At 33.6% G+C, this 17842-nt stretch overlaps 1 protein-coding gene across 9 annotated transcripts in view; it reads right to left on the reverse strand.

Annotated features, from left to right (window-relative positions):
* Positions 1-17842, reverse strand: part of CTNNA3 (catenin alpha 3) — a 1664912-nt gene that overhangs the window by 767161 nt on the left and 879909 nt on the right. Inside the window, exon 10 of one of the 9 annotated variants that reach the window (XM_072823267.1) lies at positions 6547-8483. The exons of the other annotated variants lie outside the window; for them this stretch is intronic. Within the exon in view, the coding sequence (XP_072679368.1) occupies positions 8445-8483 (39 nt within the window). The 3' untranslated portion in view covers positions 6547-8444. Of the gene's footprint in view, positions 1-6546; positions 8484-17842 lie in introns of those variants that run through there. 9 annotated transcript variants of the gene reach the window in all.

The raw sequence follows: 17842 nt of genomic DNA on the forward strand, positions 1-17842 counted from the left end.
GGAGAAAGGTATCCTAAAGAGAAGCATATAAATAGATCATGGGTGATCCCTACACTTTTCCTCATTTGTCTTTTTCTTTGCTTAAAAAATAAAGTTTATAACAATCCAAAAATAATGAAATTAGGGACACAATGAGATAGATTTATTTATTTGTTTGTTTGTTTTTGCCACTGGCGTAGACCCATCAGTCAATTGGGATGCTTATACAGACATAGTCCAGATGTCTTAACAGAAGAATTGATGGTGACAGTCCATTGCTTAAAAAAAGGAAAAAAAAAAAAAAAAAAAGCTGCTGATATTTTTTTCTTCACTCACTTCTTGCCACAGAGCTAGTCAACTCATCTCTGGCATCAAAAGTATCATCAGCACCACCTCATGCCAAATCTAAGCAAGAGAATCTAATGCAAAAGGGTTTTGGAAATTGCATATAATGTATGCATCTGGAGATTAAAATCCGTCAAAGTTCTGAAGATGCCAGAATCATTTGTGTGCCTCCAAGTTTATATAAACCATAGGCATTTTCACTGACTTCAACATTATCCTTTAAAAAAAAATACTGCTGCTTTAATGTTTCCCTTCTGATCCTTCTCAATATTGCTAAAAAAAAAAAAAAAAAAAAAAAAAAAAAAAAACAGACAAAAACCAAACCTGTTGAACTTTTGAAATCAGATAAATCTGCTAATTTGAGTGTAAATGTCCCCTAGTGATTGCTTTCTTAGGTATATTTTATATCTGGTGTGCCACTAGTTGACACATACACTACAGCTTCTATCTAATTAATATCCTGGAGATTCTGGCTATAGTGTTTATATAAAAACATTGAAATAATATTAATCAACTGTTGATCAGAGATAAATAAAAATGTTCACTAATAAAAGACATTTTTAAATTAGACTTATCTTAGAATTTCTCTTTTATATCACCAGATTTTCATTTTTACCTGAGACCCTTAAAATTAATAAAATATTTCATAATTAATAAAGTAATTAATAAACTTTATTTTTATAGCAATATTAGGTTTCAAAAAATTGAATGGAAGATACAGAGATTTCCCATACCTTCCCCACTCCGACACATGCATAGCCTCTCCCATTATCAATATCCCCCATGAAAGTAGCATGTTTGTTACCATTGAGGAACCTACATTGATTGATGTAATACATCATACAAATCACAATGTAAACAAGAATTTACATTATGGCTCAGGTTTTCTACATTCTGTGGGTTTAGGCAAAAACATAATGGCATGTATCAATCATTATAGTATCAGACAGAGTAATTTCATTGTTCTAAAAATCTTAAGTTCTGCCTTCATCTCTTCTTCCAACCCCTGGCAACCACTGATATTTCATTGTCTCCATGTTTTCCTTTATTTGCAATGTCATATAGTTGGGATCATATAGCATGTAGCCTTGCCAGATTTGCTTCTTTTACTTGGTTATATACATTTAAAGTATATGTCTTTTCATGGCTTGGTAGCTCATTCCTTTTTAGTGCTAAATAATTTTCCATTGTCTAGATGAATCACAAGTTTAACCTACTTCAGGGCATCTTGGTTGCTTGCAAATTTGGACAATTATGAATAAAGCTGCTAAAAATCCAAGTGAAAGTTTTTCTGTGGACATAAGTTTTCAAGTCTTTGGGGGAAATACCAAAGAACGTGATTGCTGGATTATACGGTAAGAGTATGTTTAGTTTTATAAGAAACTGCAGAACTGTCTTCCAAAATGGATATAGCATTTGGCATTCCCACCAGTACTGTGTGAGAGTTCTTGTTGTTCCATGTCCTTGCCAACATTGATGTTGTCAGTATTTCGGATTTTGGTCATTCTAGTAGATGTGTAGTGGTATCTTGTTAATTTGCAGTTCCCTAATAACATGATATTGAACACCTTTCCAATTGCATATGTACCATCTACATATCTTTTTTGGTTAGGTGTCTGTTCAGTTCTTTTGCTCCTCTGAAGAGTCTTTAGTCAGGTTGTTTGCTTTCTTATTGTTAAGTTTTAGAAGTTTTTATATATTTTTGTTTTTTTTTTTTGTTTTTATATATTTTGAATAAAAGTTTATCAGTTATGTCTCTTGCAGATATTTTCTCCAACCTCCTGCTTTGTCTTCTTATTCTCAACAATGCCTATGTGGAGCAAAAGTTTTCTGTTTTTTTTTTTTTTTTTTTTTTTTTTTTTTAATGAAATGTAGCTTACTAGTTGTTTCTTTCATGGATAGTGCCTTTGTTTTTGTGTTATATCCAAGGTTATCTGGTTTTCTCTTAAGTTATCTTCTGGAAATTTTATAGTTTTGCATTTTACAGTTAGGCTTATGATCCATTGTGAAATAATTTTCGTGTAAGGTATAAGGGATAGATTCATTTTTGGGCATGTAGATATCCACATGCCAAACTAACTGTTTGTTAAGACTATCTTTGTGAGTATCTCCTCCCATTTGTTAGATTGCCTTTTCATTTTTTTGATGGTTTCCCTTGCTGTGCAGAAGCTTTTTAATTTGATGCAGTCACACTTGTTTATTTTTGCTTTTGTTGCCTTTACTCATGGTGCCAAATCGAAAAAAAATCATTGCAAAAACTGATGCCAAAGAGCTTACTGCCTATGTTTTCTTCTAGGTTTATGGTTTCATCTTAAGTTCAAATATTTAGTCCACTGTGATTTAATTTTTGTGTACAGTATAAGATAGGATGCAGTTTCATTCTTTTCCATGTGGCTCTCCAATTTTCCCAACAGTTTATTGGAAAGACTGTTTCCCCACTGTATATTCTTGGCCCTTTTGTTATAGGCTATTGACCATAAATATGCGAATTTGTTCGTGGGTCCTCTATTCTATTCCATTGATCTATGTGTCTTTTCATGTCAATGCTATATTGCTTTGGTAACTATAGCTTTGTAATACAGTTTGAAATCAGGAAGTAATGCCTCTAGCTCTGTTCTTCTTTATTAAGATTGCTTTGACTATTCACAATCTTTTGTAGCTCCACACAAATTTTAGGTTTGTTTTGTCTATTTCTGTGAATGATGTCATTGGAATTTTATAGAGATGGAATTTAATCTATAGATTGCTTTGGATAATACGGATATTTAAAAAATATTAATTCTGCCAATCCATAAGCACAAAATGCTTTTAAGTTTTTTCTATATATAATATCATAATATCTGCAAATAGAGACTATTTTTATTTCTTCCTGTCTAACTCGGATGCTTTTTATTTATTTTTCTTGCCTGATTGCTCTGGCTGGACTTCCAGTACCATGTTGGATAAAAATGGTGAGGGTGAGCATTTTTGTCTTTTCCCTTATCTTACAGGAAGAGTTTTTAGTGTTTCACTATTGTGGGCTTGTCGTATATGGCCTTTACTATGGTGAGGTATGTTTTCTATACATCCAGTTTGTTGATTTTTTCTCAAAAAACAATGTTGAATTTTGTCAAATGTTTTCTCTGCATCTATTGAGATGATCATATTATTTCCATACTTCATTTTGCTTACGTGGTATATCACATTGATTTGCAGATATTGAATCATCCTTGCAATATCTTAATAAACCCCACTTGATTATGTTGTATGATCCTTTTAATGTATTGTTGAATTTATTTTGCTAATATTTTGCTGAGGTTTTTGCATCTATGTTCACCAGTGATATTGGCTATTTATTTATTTATCTATCTATTTATTTATTCTTGAAGTGTATGTCTAGCTTTGGTATTAGGTTAATGCTAGCTTCATAAGATGGATTTGGGAGTATTCCATTTTCCCTCATTTCTTTGTTGGAAGAGGTTTGAAAAGGATTGGTATTAGTTCTTTAAACATTTGGTAGAATTCACTGGTTAAGCCATGTGATCCTGGATTTTTCTTTGTTAGAAGGTTTTGATACTGATTCAATCTTCTTACATATTCATGTGTTCAGATTTTCTAATTTTTTCATGATCCAGTCTTGGTAGATGGTATGTTTCTAGGAATTTGCTGATTTCTTCTAGGTTTTCTAATTTGCTTAAGTTGTTTATATTAGTCTTATGATGCTTGTATTTGTGTAGTATGAGTTCTGATGTCTCTTCTTTCATTTATAATGTTATTTTCATTCATTCCTTTTTTCTTGGTGAGTCTAGCTAAAATTTGTCTACTTTATCTGTCTTTTTAAAAAATCACTTAGTTTCTTTGATATATTCTACTATTTTTTGTTTCCTATTTCATTTATTTCTGCTCTGATCTTGGTTTCTTTCCTACTGCTAACTTTGGACTTTGTTATTATTTTCCTACTCCATTGAAGTGTAAAGTTAGGTAGTTTATTTGAGATTTTCCTTTTTCTTAATGTAGGCAATTATCCCTACAAACTTCCCTCATAGGACTGCTTTTGTGGCATCCCATACATTTTGGTATGCTGTGTTCTCATTTTCATTTGTTTCAAGTTATGTTTTTATTTTTGTTTTGATTTCTTCTCTGGTCTTTTGGTTATCTGGTACCATGTTTGTTTACTCTCCATATATTTGTGAACTTTCCAGTCATCTTCTTATAATTGATTTCTTGTTTTATACAATTTGGTCAGAAAAGATGCTTGATTGATTTAAATTTTCTTAAATTTATCAAGACATGTTTTGTGGCCTAACATTTGAAATGTCCTAGAAGTGTTCCATGTGTGCTGGTGAAAAATGTGTTCTGCTGTTGGATAGAATGTTCTTATATGTCTATTAGGTCCATTTGGTCTAATGTATAGTTTAATCCAGTGTTTCTTCATTGGACTTTTCTGTTCTGAGGGCCTATCCATTGACAATGTGGTATTGAAATTCCATGGTATTATTTCTGTCTATTTGTCCTTTCAATTCTGTTAATATTTGCTTTATATAATTAGGTGCTTCTATGTGATAATAATGTGTTTTTAATTTCAAATTCCACTTGGTCATTGCTGGTTACAGAAAAGTGGTTGACTTTAAATGTCAACTTTGCCATAATCAACTTTGTTATAATCATGGATTAGTTTCAAGAGATTTCATATTTCCTACCTCGACAATTATGTCATCTGGGAACAAAAGCAGTTGTATTTTCTCCTTCTTTACCTGGGATTTTTTAGGCCAATATTTATTGCAACATTAATGTATTGTCAGACATTGTCATAAAGGCTTTACTTAAACTACCTCATTGAATTCCCACAAAATCTTTACAGAGAAGTGTGCTATGTCTCCATTGTTCCAATGAGATTTTAGAAGCCCAGAGAGACAAAATTAGTTGCTCAAGTTCACATGGTTGAAGTCAGGATTTGTTTGTCTGACTCTATGTTCTTCCCTACTACATTAGTCTGAATCACTTTCTAAAATTCTTATAAGTTTTCGTATTAAAAGCAGTACCTAACTTTTTACCTAAGTTAGTCTCCAAATTATAGTCACTAGTTAAATGAGCAAGTTTTCTGGAATTCTTTTAAGGGTGCCTCACATACATACAATAAAAACCTCATAAAGTAACAAAATAAGTTAGAAAATATTACAATGAATTAGATTACTACAAGAAATAGGTTAAAGCTATCATAATTTGGGCAGCCCGGGTGGCTCGGCGGTTTAGCGCCACCTTCAGCCCAGGGCCAGATCCTGGAGACCCAGAATGGAGTCCCACATCAGGCTCCCTGCAGTATGGCCTGCTTTTCCCTCTGCCTCTCTCTGTGTCTCTCATGAATAATAATTTTAAAAAAACTGTCATAATTTATGTATTTAACAATCAAAATTGAGTATGATAACTATAAAACATTTATGAAAAATCAAAGTTAGTTTAAATAACTGGAGAAATATACCACATTCATGAATGAGAGAATTCAATATTATTACAATGTCAATTTGTATATTGATCTAGAGGTTAAATGTAATCCCAATCTTATTGCCTGCAATAGTTTTGTAGGTATTGATGGGATCATACAAAAATCTATACAAAAAGACAAAGGAAGTAGAGTAGTAAAAACAATTTTTCAAAAGAAGAACAATGTCAGAGAAATTACAATATCTGATTACAAGGCTTACTATAAAGCTATAGTTTTATTTTTTTAAATTAAAAAATATTTTATTTATTTATTCATGAGAGACACAGAGACAGGCAGAGACATAGAGGAAGAAACAGGCTTCTTTCAGGGAGCCCGATGTAGGACTCGACTCCAGAACCCCAAGATCACACCCTGAGCTGAAGGCAGACGCTCAACCAACCACTGAGTCACCCAGGTGTTCCAAGGTACAATTTAAAGAAAATGTGGAATTGGTAAAAGGAAGACACATAGAACAGTAGAACAGAACGATGAGAGGTATACCCATTATAAATCAAGTGCTATTTAGCAAAAGTGAAAACATGATATGTTGGAGAAATTATATTCTTTTCAGAAAATGATGCTGAAACATTGGATATCCATATGCAATAAATAAACAAGCAAATAAACAAATCTTTATCCCTATTTTATACCATATATATAAATTAACTCAAAATGGAACAAAAACCCAATGTAAAATTATTATTTTTTTTAAAGATTTATTTATTTATTTATTCAGAGAGAGCAAAAGAGAGGCAGAGACACAGGCAGAGAGAGAAGCAGGCTCCATGCAGGGAGCCCGACATGGGACTCGAACCCGGGTCTCCAGGTCACACCCCGGGCTGCAGGCGGCGCTAAACCGCTGTGCCACCGGGGCTGCCCCCAATGTAAAATTAAACTGTATAAAAACTTCTAGAAGAAAATACAGGAGAAAATTTTTGCAACCCTGGGTTAGACAGAAGTTTCCTTTTTAAAAAGATTTCTTTAAAATTTGTTTGAGAAAAAGAGCAAGAGCCTGAGCAGACTCCCCACTAAGCAGGGAGCCTGATTCAAGGCTCAGTCTCAGGATCCTGGGATCATGACCTGAGCCAAAGGCAGACACTTAACCAACCAACTGAGCCACCTAGGTAGGCATCTTAGACAAGTTTCTTATATAAAACACAACAGCACACTTCATATATGATACTACTGATAAACTTGATTTCATCAAAATATAAAATCCTATGCTGAACAAGATACTATGAAAAGATTAGAAAGTCAAACCACAGATATACAGAAAATAACTGTGAATCACATACACAACAAAGGGCTTGTATTCAAAATATATAAAGAACTTTTAAACAACACAGAAATAAGTAAGCAATCCAATTACCAAAAAAAAAGGTAAAATTTTTTAACAGAACCACACCAAATAAAATATACAGATGGAAAAAAGCTTACAAAATGATGCTCAGGGAATTAGGCATGAAAATAAAAGTAGACATCCAAATTGGAAATGAAGAAGTATAATTATATTCTCAAATGATATAATCTTGTATATAGAATTTGTTAAGGAACACACACACAAACACAATTAGAACTAATAAATAAGTTCAACAAGATTGCAAGATATAAGATCAATATACCAAAAAATCGCACTTCAAAAATGGCAAAAAGAAAAGAATCTAAAAATGAAATTAAGAAACAATACCACTCACAAAAGCATCAAAAAATAAAATTTTAGGAAAATAATTAGCAAAAGAACTGCAAACTTATACACTGAAAACTACAAAACATTGTTGAAAGAAATTATAACAGATCTAAATAAATGGGAAGACATTCCATGTTCACAGACTGAAAAACTTAATATTGTTAAGATGGCAATACTCCACGAACTTATCTATAGACTCAACCCAATCCCTTTTAAACTTTTAGACTCTCAGACTTTTTTTTCCCAGAAATGAAATGCTGATCCTAAAATTATTTGAAAATTCAAGGGGCTCATAATAGCCAGAACTATCTTGAAAAAGAACTAAGTTGGAGGGCTCATACTTTTTTATTTTAAAACTTACTACAAAGTTACAGTAACCAAGACAGAGTGAGACTGACATAAGAACAGGCATAGATCAACACAATAGAACTAAATCTAGAAATAACCCCTCATATTTATAGTCCATTTATTACAGCAACTTGATTGGAAAATAGTGTTTTTTTCAACAAATGGTGCTGGGACTAATGAATATCCATATGCAAAAAAAATGAAATTAGACTCTTCCTTAATATCAAACACAAAAGCTCACTTAAAGCTGATCAACCTAAATATAAAAGCTAAAAGTATAAAACTTTTAGAAGAAAACATTCTGACTGGTGTGAGGTGGTATTTCACTGTAGTTTTGAATTGTATTTCTCTGATGATCAGTGATACTGAACACCTTTTCGTGTGACTGTTGGGAATCTGGATGCCTTTGGAAATGTCTCTTCATGTCTTCTGCGCATTCTTTAATTGGATTATTTGTATTCTGGGTGTTGTGTTTTATAAGTTCTTTACATATTTTGGATACTAACTCTTTCTCAGATATGTCATTTGCAAATATCTTCTCCCATTCCACAGGTTGCCTTTTACTTTTGTTCATTGTTTTCTTTATTGTGCAGAAGCTTTTTCTTTTGATCAAGTCCCATTAGTTTATATTTGCTTTTGTTTCTCTTGCCTCTGGAGACATATCTAGAAAGAAGTTGCTGGGGTCAATGTCAAAGAAGTTACTACCTGTGTTCCTCTCTAGAACTTTTATGGTTTCAGGACTCACATTTAGGTCTTTCACCCATTTTAAATTTATTTTTGTGTATGGTGTGAGAGAGTGGGCAAGTTTCATTCTTTTGTATGTTGCTATACAGTTTTCCCAACACCATTTGTTGAAGGGACTGTCTTTTTCTCACTGGATATTCTCTCCTGCTTTGTTGAAGATTAACTGGCCATATAGTTGTAGATACATTTCTGGGTTTTCTGTTCTGTTCTGTTCTGTTGATCTATGTATCTATTTTTGTGCCAGTAATAATATATATTTGAAAAATAAATGGCTTTATGAAAATATAAACTCTTTAGACATCATGTTGCTAGCAAAGGAAAACTAAAACAACCTTAGATATTCTTTTCTGATGCAATGAGAAAGAATTTGACTATACCAATGAATAAAAGAGTGAAAGGGAAGGTTAACTGAAAGAAATATGGGGGAAGGGAAAGATAATCTTGTAGTAGTCATTTACTAGCAGATTCAAAGCACAAAAGTCAAACCCTCTAAGGATGTTCTGGTTTTCTTTTGGGATTCCATTTATAAAATATCACAAAATGTCAGAGTGATTTAGAAAAAATTAAGTCTGTTTTCATGCTGCCTGTACTTTAGACAAAGTTGTCAATGGAATCCAGAGTAAATATGATTTTGTTTTTCAGTAATGGGAACATTTCTTTAAAAGCATCAAATCGGGATCCCTGGGTGGCGCAGCGGTTTAGGGCCTGCCTTTGGCCCCCGGCGCGATCCTGGAGACCCGGGATCGAATCCCACGTCAGGCTCCCGGTGCATGGAGCCTGCTTCTCCCTCTGCCTGTGTCTCTGCCTCTCTCTCTCTCTCTGTGACTATCATAAATAAATAAAAATTAAAAAAAAAAACTTAACATAAAAACTTTAAAAAAAATAAAAGCATCAAATCTACACTTTCATCTTGCAGAAAGTGACAGGTCTAATTGTTTTTTTATGAAAGGGATTTTCTGGATATACAAAGCTATAGCTTTCACTGGGTCTAACATATATTTGGATGATCTTTTGGCAAGATCCCACTTTCTCTCTCCCTATTTCTACTCTGACAATGTTTGCAAGAACCAGAGGAGATAGGAGAAAATGTTGATCTTCACTGTGCTCCTAACTCTTTAATTCACCACCTATTTCAAGGCTAACCAAAATAGGAAAGAAAAGCAGAAAGAACCCATTTCCCTAAATCAAGTTACCTTTCTGCATTTTACCACCTAACTTCAATATCTGATTCTTACTAACAAGACATTCCCCAGATCTAATCTACATCACCTACAAATATCCATCTTGTTTAAGTTTGTTTTTCAAAATGTGACCTTAGAGCAGACACTGCAAAACCAGTGGTCCTTGGCATTATGTATTGGCACAAATGATGGAGTTGTGGTTTTGTTTTGTTTTAAAAGATTTTATTTATTTATTTATTTATTTATTTATTTATTTATTTATTTGAGAGAGAGAGAGAATGAGTAGAAGGGAGAGGGAGAGAGAATCTGAGGCAGACTCAGTACTGAGCTCAGAGCCTAATGCTGGGCTTGATCCCACAACTATGAGACCATTACCTGAGCTGAAACCAAGAGTTAGATGCTTAGCTGACTGAGCCACCTAGGCGCCCCTATTTTATTTTGTTTTAAACTGACTTAAATGTCTATACTTAGAAAACAACAGAACTTTATATTAAAAATCTGTATTTCTGAGTTCTTTTGAGAAATTGTAATGTCTGACAAAATAGGGCCTTCATTCATGCAGAGCAATAGTTGACTGAAGATGAGTAGAGAACAACCCTTTAAACTAAGCTTATGCTCTCCATTTCATCACAGGCTCACCCTACCAAGCCCTTTCATTCATTACTTTTTTGTCCCTGATTGTAAGCATTTGAATTTTCTGCACCTATCTGAAAGATACTCCGCATACAAGACTGAAAAGGAGCTGATTGATAGGGAGGGGCACCTCTAAATGCATTTTAGGTTAGGAAGAATATTTCTAATAAATGCTCTGTAAGTTTTAACTTCTATTAAGGACTCAATAGACTGTGGACTAAAGCTAAATAGTGTACATAACATTGATTAACAGGTAAAACATATTCCAAGTTCCAGTCAACTTATAAATGGACTTCTTATACTTTCTCATCAGATGATCCCTGATCTCACTTAGATCTTCCACCTTGAACTAATCGCTATTAGCTAAACAGTTACTTAAGAGTTATAAAGAATTACTGCATGCAGAAGGATATCATGGGTATAATGTAGCCTCTGGCTTTCTACTTTTCTATTTAGGGAAAGTAGAATAAGATTAGAACTACACTTAATGGTGAACATGGCTGATGTATAAACATATCCAATCACTGAGTTGTACACTTGAAATTAATATAACATTGTATGTCTACTATAACCCCCAAAAAGATTAGAGACTTGTAGGAAAAAAATAAAATCAATTCTTGAAACTTTTGCATCTTTATCCATTTAATAGCAGTTCTCTTGTCTAAAAGCATTCAGAAAGATGTCACTTGTCTCTATCAAGAAATTAAACATATATAAAACTTGGGCTCACTATATATTTTTAGATTTATTGTGCTACCTTTATTCCTATAATCTCTGCCATTGATAGAACCAACTTGATTCCCTACTCTGTCATTTAGCTAATTGACCTTAGGCAAATTTTCTCTCGGCTAGAGTTTCCTTATCAGCAAAATGGTAATAAAAATATTTATCTCCATCATTGTGAGCATGGATGTAATGAGGTAAAAAGTTTAGGGGCATTGCATGATTCTGGTACAGATTACCTAAATGCTTTGTTTATTTTATCTTATTTTCTTCCTTATTTTGTTCTTCTTTTTATTATTCAAAAAAAGATTTTTTTTCTGTCCTGTAAAAGCAACAAAATAACCACTCTTCCAACACTTCTGATTAACCAGACTCCTCCATCCACTACCATATTATCTATACATATAAAACATATGAAAGAACTCTTCTCTTTTTGGTTTCTAGAATTTTAAATGGCAGGAATAGAGATTATTTAAGCTCTCATTTTCCATTTACAGACTGAACTTCAGAGATGTTCAATGATTTACTAAAGTCACTTATTCAGGGAAGTAAATATGTTTTTCAGGGGAATCATGTTTTCAAATACAAAAGACAAAAATGGAATCAAGTTTTAAACACAGGACTCTGTATAGATGAGCTCTATAGAGCACATTGGAGGAATTCACTCTCTATATTTTTTTAATTGAGTAGAATAGTGAATTGATTAAAAGAAATAGATCAGTCCCAGCTTGCATAATCAGACTGGTGATTGAAATGAAGTTTGGCTTCTAGGCCTGAAATTATTCATCAGTAATTGTTAGTTAGTATGTTTGCTAGTTAACTCTTGGCCAAATACCATCATGAAGAGTAATATTGGAAAGTTGCAGTTTCAGAGAAATTCCACACACCAATTAAGTGTATATCAAAACTTTGGAGACATAATTTCAGCTGGATATTTTGTACATGCCATCTTCTGGCCTGTTAACATTCCTGAAAAACACTTACCTATATTTGGAAGTTGGATACAAAGGTCCAACAACTACAGCATATTTGAAATTCCTTATAAAATGAATTTTCCAAAAGGAAAATGTTATTGCTCATCAGGAGTTTTGGAGACTCAAGTGACCTCTTTCCACATAAGGCTTTGGATAAAAAATGTTTAAAAGAGAAAAAGAGAAGAAGATGACACATCATGTGACATTTGGTACTTTAATGTGTCATCTTATTCAATCTCACTATTGTTTTCACTTTACAATGGAGTATGTCTTTTGCGGGAGATATTAAGTGACTTGTATTAAGTCTTGTATTAAGATATACAAGAGATATTAAGTGACTTTCCCAATACAATCAAGCAAAAATTCAAAACCAAGTCTATATTTGCCATCTTTTAAATTTTTCCATAGGATTAGCTGACATTCTACTTTGTTTATACACTAATGCATTCAACAATGATTTACTGAATGCTGTACTTACTGTACATCAGTCTAGGAAAACAAAGACAAAGGCACTAGGGTCCATCACAGTATATAGCACATTGTAAGCACTTAAGACATATTTGTTGAATGAATGAATGAATGAATGAATGAATGAATGAATATACTCTGGTCCTCAACTTGCCAATCATCTGTCTAGAACTGTACTGTCTAATACATAGCCAAAATCCATGTTTGGCTATTGTACACTTAAAATATGGATAGTCTAGATTAAGATAGACCTTACATATAAAATATACACCAGATTCATAAGACTTAGTACAAAAAGTAGATATTTTATTAATAGTTTTTATATTATTACATATTAACATGATAATATTTAGGGTATATTTGATTAAACAAAACCTAAGATTGGTTTCACCTATCTATTTTTACTTATTTTAGTGTGACCACTAGAAAATTTTAAATGATTTTTGTGTTCTGCCTTTTATTTCTATTGGATAGCATTAGTCTAATGCCATTAAGTCTTGAATCATTTGCTTTTATGTTTCAAGTTCATTATTAAATATATTTTTCTTCTCTTTCTTTAATGTATGAGATTAAATTAAGTTTTTTAAAAAATATTTATTTATTCATGAGAGACACAGACTGAGAGAGAGGCAGAGACACAGGCAGAGGGAGAAGTAGGCTCCTCACAGGGAATCTGATGTGGGACTCGATCCTGGATCCTGGGATCATGACCTGAGCCAAAGCCAGGCGCCCAACTGCTGAGCCACCCATATATCCCTAAATTAAGTTTTAAATGCAGTTTTTTTTTTAAATACCAGTTTACATTCATGAGATTCTAATCAATTGTTGGGGGTTAGAAAATTTTTATAGCCCGACATGAAATAATCCATACACAAACTCTCCTAAAATATGGCTTCCCTTTAGACCCTTTTGTGTGGAGAAGCAACTGCAGCTTTCCAAATCCAATATTGGATCATCCAGTCCCTAAGATGAAATCTACCCTATTCAGTCTGGCAATCAAATATTCTAGGGTATTCTTCAATTGCCTCCAACCTCCTTCATCTTCAGCCAACTTAGTGATCTAGATTTCATTACTCTAATATTCCTGGAACATAGGACTGAGCATTGTGACTTTAGTCATGCTTGTAATCTCAACTTGGAGTTCTAGTTTTTCAACTCCAACTCCTGCCAAGTTGGTAAGTTTTGGTGTAAATATTGCTTATATTGCTTACTTCAAACTAAATTCCCAAACTACTCTAGTGCCATATAGTTTTCTCCCTCCTAATTCCAAGACACTAATATCTCATTCAAAAATACCTACATCCGACTATGGAAAGTCTCTGACTTTTCTATAATGGTTTCACTCCCCATTTCCCTATATTCCAAACACTATGAATGGAAAATTTATAAAGAAACCTCTCCAACAGGGAAATGTCACTCACTGTGGATTCAGGTTAGGGTTTTAAGGATCATGTTCATTGTGAGCTTTAGCTTGAAGAGGATTAAGATGCTGAACAGTTTTCTAATCCAGGGAGTGGGCAGTCACACCTGTGATCTATATAAGCAAAAGCATTCCTGACTTAGCTATAACATCTCTTTGCCATCAAAAGAGGAGAGCTGCCAAGCTGCTCACTGAGAACAGTTGTTGGTTTGTGTACAAGTATAAGTATGGGTTTGTTCTTTTTCATTTTTTTTCTTTTTTGGGGGGAGGAGGAAGAATGAGATGGGACTCTAAAAGCTTCATTTATTTGTAACTGAGCATATCCTTATTTGATAACAGATCATCAATTAAAGCAATGTGTGACACTCGAACAGGATTCTGTCAAAATGCAAAGATAAAAGTAGAGCTGAGAGCTCTGAGCACTTCTTGCAAACAGCAAGAGTCCCCTCTACAGCCTTCTCTCTTGGCAATGGGGCCTTGCTAAATCTGGCTCGCCATTTTGTGAGTGGGAACAATCAGCTTTGTAGGTTGGAGGGAAGTATTATAATTAAATGTCCACCCACTTTTTCCTTTTTGATGAAAGGCTCCCATGAAACTTACTAAAATAAGGTGCATCAAGACAGATGAATTTTTGATGAATAAGTCAAAGCACTGACGAAGCTGGCTTTTCACATAGAGAAACTTCTCTAATTCACAGAAAAATTTCAGGCCTAGATCATTAATACTGTCACATTTAATGATAATTAATATAGTAAAATCCATGGGATAAACTGGAGATTTTACCTTTTTAGTCAGTAGCAACTATGTAGTGTTCAGCAGGAACTGGTTGCTGAGAACAAATCATAGTGTATTAAAAAATAATTGTGGAGTTTTAGAAATTGATTTTAAAGAAATACTAAAGATCAGCCATTGTAATAAGCAATGCATTTTTTGGAATACAATCAGTTTCTTCTGAATAACAGCTATATAACTACATTAAAGTTACAAACTATTATCTCTGACATGGGCAAAATTTTTTAAAAATGTTACCTAATAGTGACAAATTCCATCTGAGGGAGATCTGGAGTAGACTTTATAACATTGGCCTTATCTGATAATTGATGGCAAAGGTATTTGTTAATATTATTGTGATGAATTATTTTCAAGAATAGAAAGGCACTCCACTAAATAACTGGGCTCAGACATTGTCCCAAATCCAGTTACCAGAATCCCCCAAATAACTCTTTAGAGAGAAATAAAAGTGAGTTAGTGTTATGAATGTGTTCCTTCATTCAATGCAGATTCATGGAATACTAGCTGCATAGACTTAGCTAACGGAATAGGCTCCAAGTGATGACAGATAAAATTCTTACTCACTAGAATTAGTGAATATTTTAAATTTTAGGATAAAATTAATATTTTAAATTTCGTGTTTAATAGGTATTATTGGTGGAAGTCAGTAGAGTTAATGATGCCCTAATTCACCACCAGTGCAAGATCAAAGTACTAAGGAGTATAATTAAATGAGCACATTTGTCATTAAATAACTAATCACAATGTGAAGATGAATTTTTTAAATGCCAACCTTTTGACTCCTTATTATTCTCACGGTGGCTTAGTGGATCCAAAAACACAGAGTAACTTGGATGTTCAAAGTAGAATAAGCTTTGCATAGCAGTTACTTAGTTCAGCATACCTAAACAAAATTAGCCATAAGTATCTAGGTTTTCCAGGGATTGACACTATATAGGGTTTTATAACCATCATTTCACCCATGATCATTTTATATCAAACTGCATGATAATATAACAAGAGACCTCAGGCATGACCCTACTAGAGAATGGAAATGTTCAGGCCCAATTTGTGGGCCACTCTGTTCCTCATTCTCACTTCTTTTCTAATATCCCAAATCCTTTTGGCTGCTAATTATTACCCATAGAATTTCTTAATGCTGTGGGTTTGTTTGTTTGTTTGTTTTTGCTATGTGTTCAAATCTAGTTTGTTTTTCTATTTTTTTTTTTAATAAAAGTTACCATCTTAACCACTATCTATAGTGTTCCTTTAACAGCATGGAGTTTTTCTTGAACGATCTGATAAGAGTTCTTTAAAAATGGTCTTACTTTTCTTTCCATTTAAGTCTTACTGCAACAAGTTCACTGATTTTAGATTTCTCTGACAAACACAGTTGAGGTATCAAAACCCAGACATGTTGAAAATAGCTTTTCCTTGAAGTCATTTAGAATCTAAGACTTTCTGTCCTGCTCTGTCAAGTTACCCAGCTTGGGAATAAGATGGGTCTAAGTAGTCCTGATGGAGAGGTAGAAGGGAAAGCAAAGGTGGAGGATTAGTAAGCAATCTATACAGAGTAAACTCACAATGTCTTCAAAACTGATAAATTTAAGCTCTCCTATTTCCCTGGACTCTGTCACAGATACTTCTGGCTCAATGTTTGTAGTAAATTAATGATGATTTTTCTCCGTTGCCTTGGTTAGACAGCTCCCCTCGAAAAGAAATTTTCCTGAGAGATAAATGCAGTATTCTTTTTTTCTTCTTCTTGATATATATAAACAACCTAGTGGGCAAGCAGTATACTTAAAAAAATTTTTCATTTTTTCCAGTCTGCATCTAACAAAATTAGGAGTCTCGGGACACCTGGGTGGCTCAGTCAGTTAAGTGTCGGACTTGATTTCAGCTCATGTCATGATCTCAGAGTTGTGAGATTGAGACCTGAGTCAGGCTCCATGCTCAACACCAAATGAAGAAATAGAAATAGGGATGCAACTTTCCTAGCAGAAACCTTTTACTTTCAGAATATTTCACCAAAAAGTTGTTTTCATAATTTGGTGTACCTTCACCTTAGAGAACACATTATTAGAAAAAATGTTTATGATTGTCAGGGGCTACACTTTTACACTTTTTACACTTTTAATGACCTGTTTCTTCTGCTTTACCTCTTACTTTTAACATTTTCCCTGGTAAAGACTGAAATATACATCTGAGGAATGAATACAAGAGGGAATAAATAAGACGGAAAATATAATAAATAATCAAATGAATTAGTTAAAATTTGTAAGCCTGGAAATCAGGTCCAGCTCCAATTAGCCTAGTCTGAGTTTGTACCTTTATTTCCATATAAGGTCAGTGGGAATTGTAACAGTTACCCTGTCTCCACATAGTCCTTGGGAGGTTCAAAGTAGATTTCAGAGTTGAAGGGATGTCAGCTTTAAGGCTGAAATAATCTTAGTAATTATCTATTCATCAACTCCTTTCATTTTCTAAATGTGAAGACTAGGAACCAGAGGGTTTATAGTGCAAATGCTAGCTACATTGGAAACTTCCTTCCCAGTGGGTCTACATTAAAGACATCGAGGAAGTCCTCTATTTTAATCGATGTTATATAAAATGCTGTGATTCTAATTTAGGTGGTGTCTATTTCTGACTCACAAGTTTTTATAAGCAATTTGAGCCCCCAAACATATTTCATCACAAAGTTCATGACCAGTATATGAAGGTGTGGCAGTTAGAATGTTTAATAACCAGCATGGCATAGCACAGCCAATGAGAGCAGATACTAGACATAAACAACACTGCAGTCATACTGATAAGTCCTAGCAGTATATCAGCTCTGTTGTATGAATCTGGTCAAGCACACTTCCCCTTTCTGCTACTGGTTCCTGGCCTTGTGAGTACTGTCACCTTATTGGTGTTAGAAATCCTTCTATTCAGCCTCTCTTAAACTGAGGCTACCTTACAGATCCCCATAATACAATAGGTTCTATTATCTGTTTCCTAGGAAATGTCTAGCATTTTATGGTTCTATTAGCAATATACCACCTTGCCCCCAAATCATAGGGCATTTCTATGCTTCCAGCTTCCAAACAGAGGAGATTATAGTTTTAT

The sequence above is a fragment of the Canis lupus genome, chromosome 4, assembly GCF_048164855.1.
Source record: "Canis lupus baileyi chromosome 4, mCanLup2.hap1, whole genome shotgun sequence".
Lineage (NCBI taxonomy): Eukaryota > Metazoa > Chordata > Mammalia > Carnivora > Canidae > Canis > Canis lupus.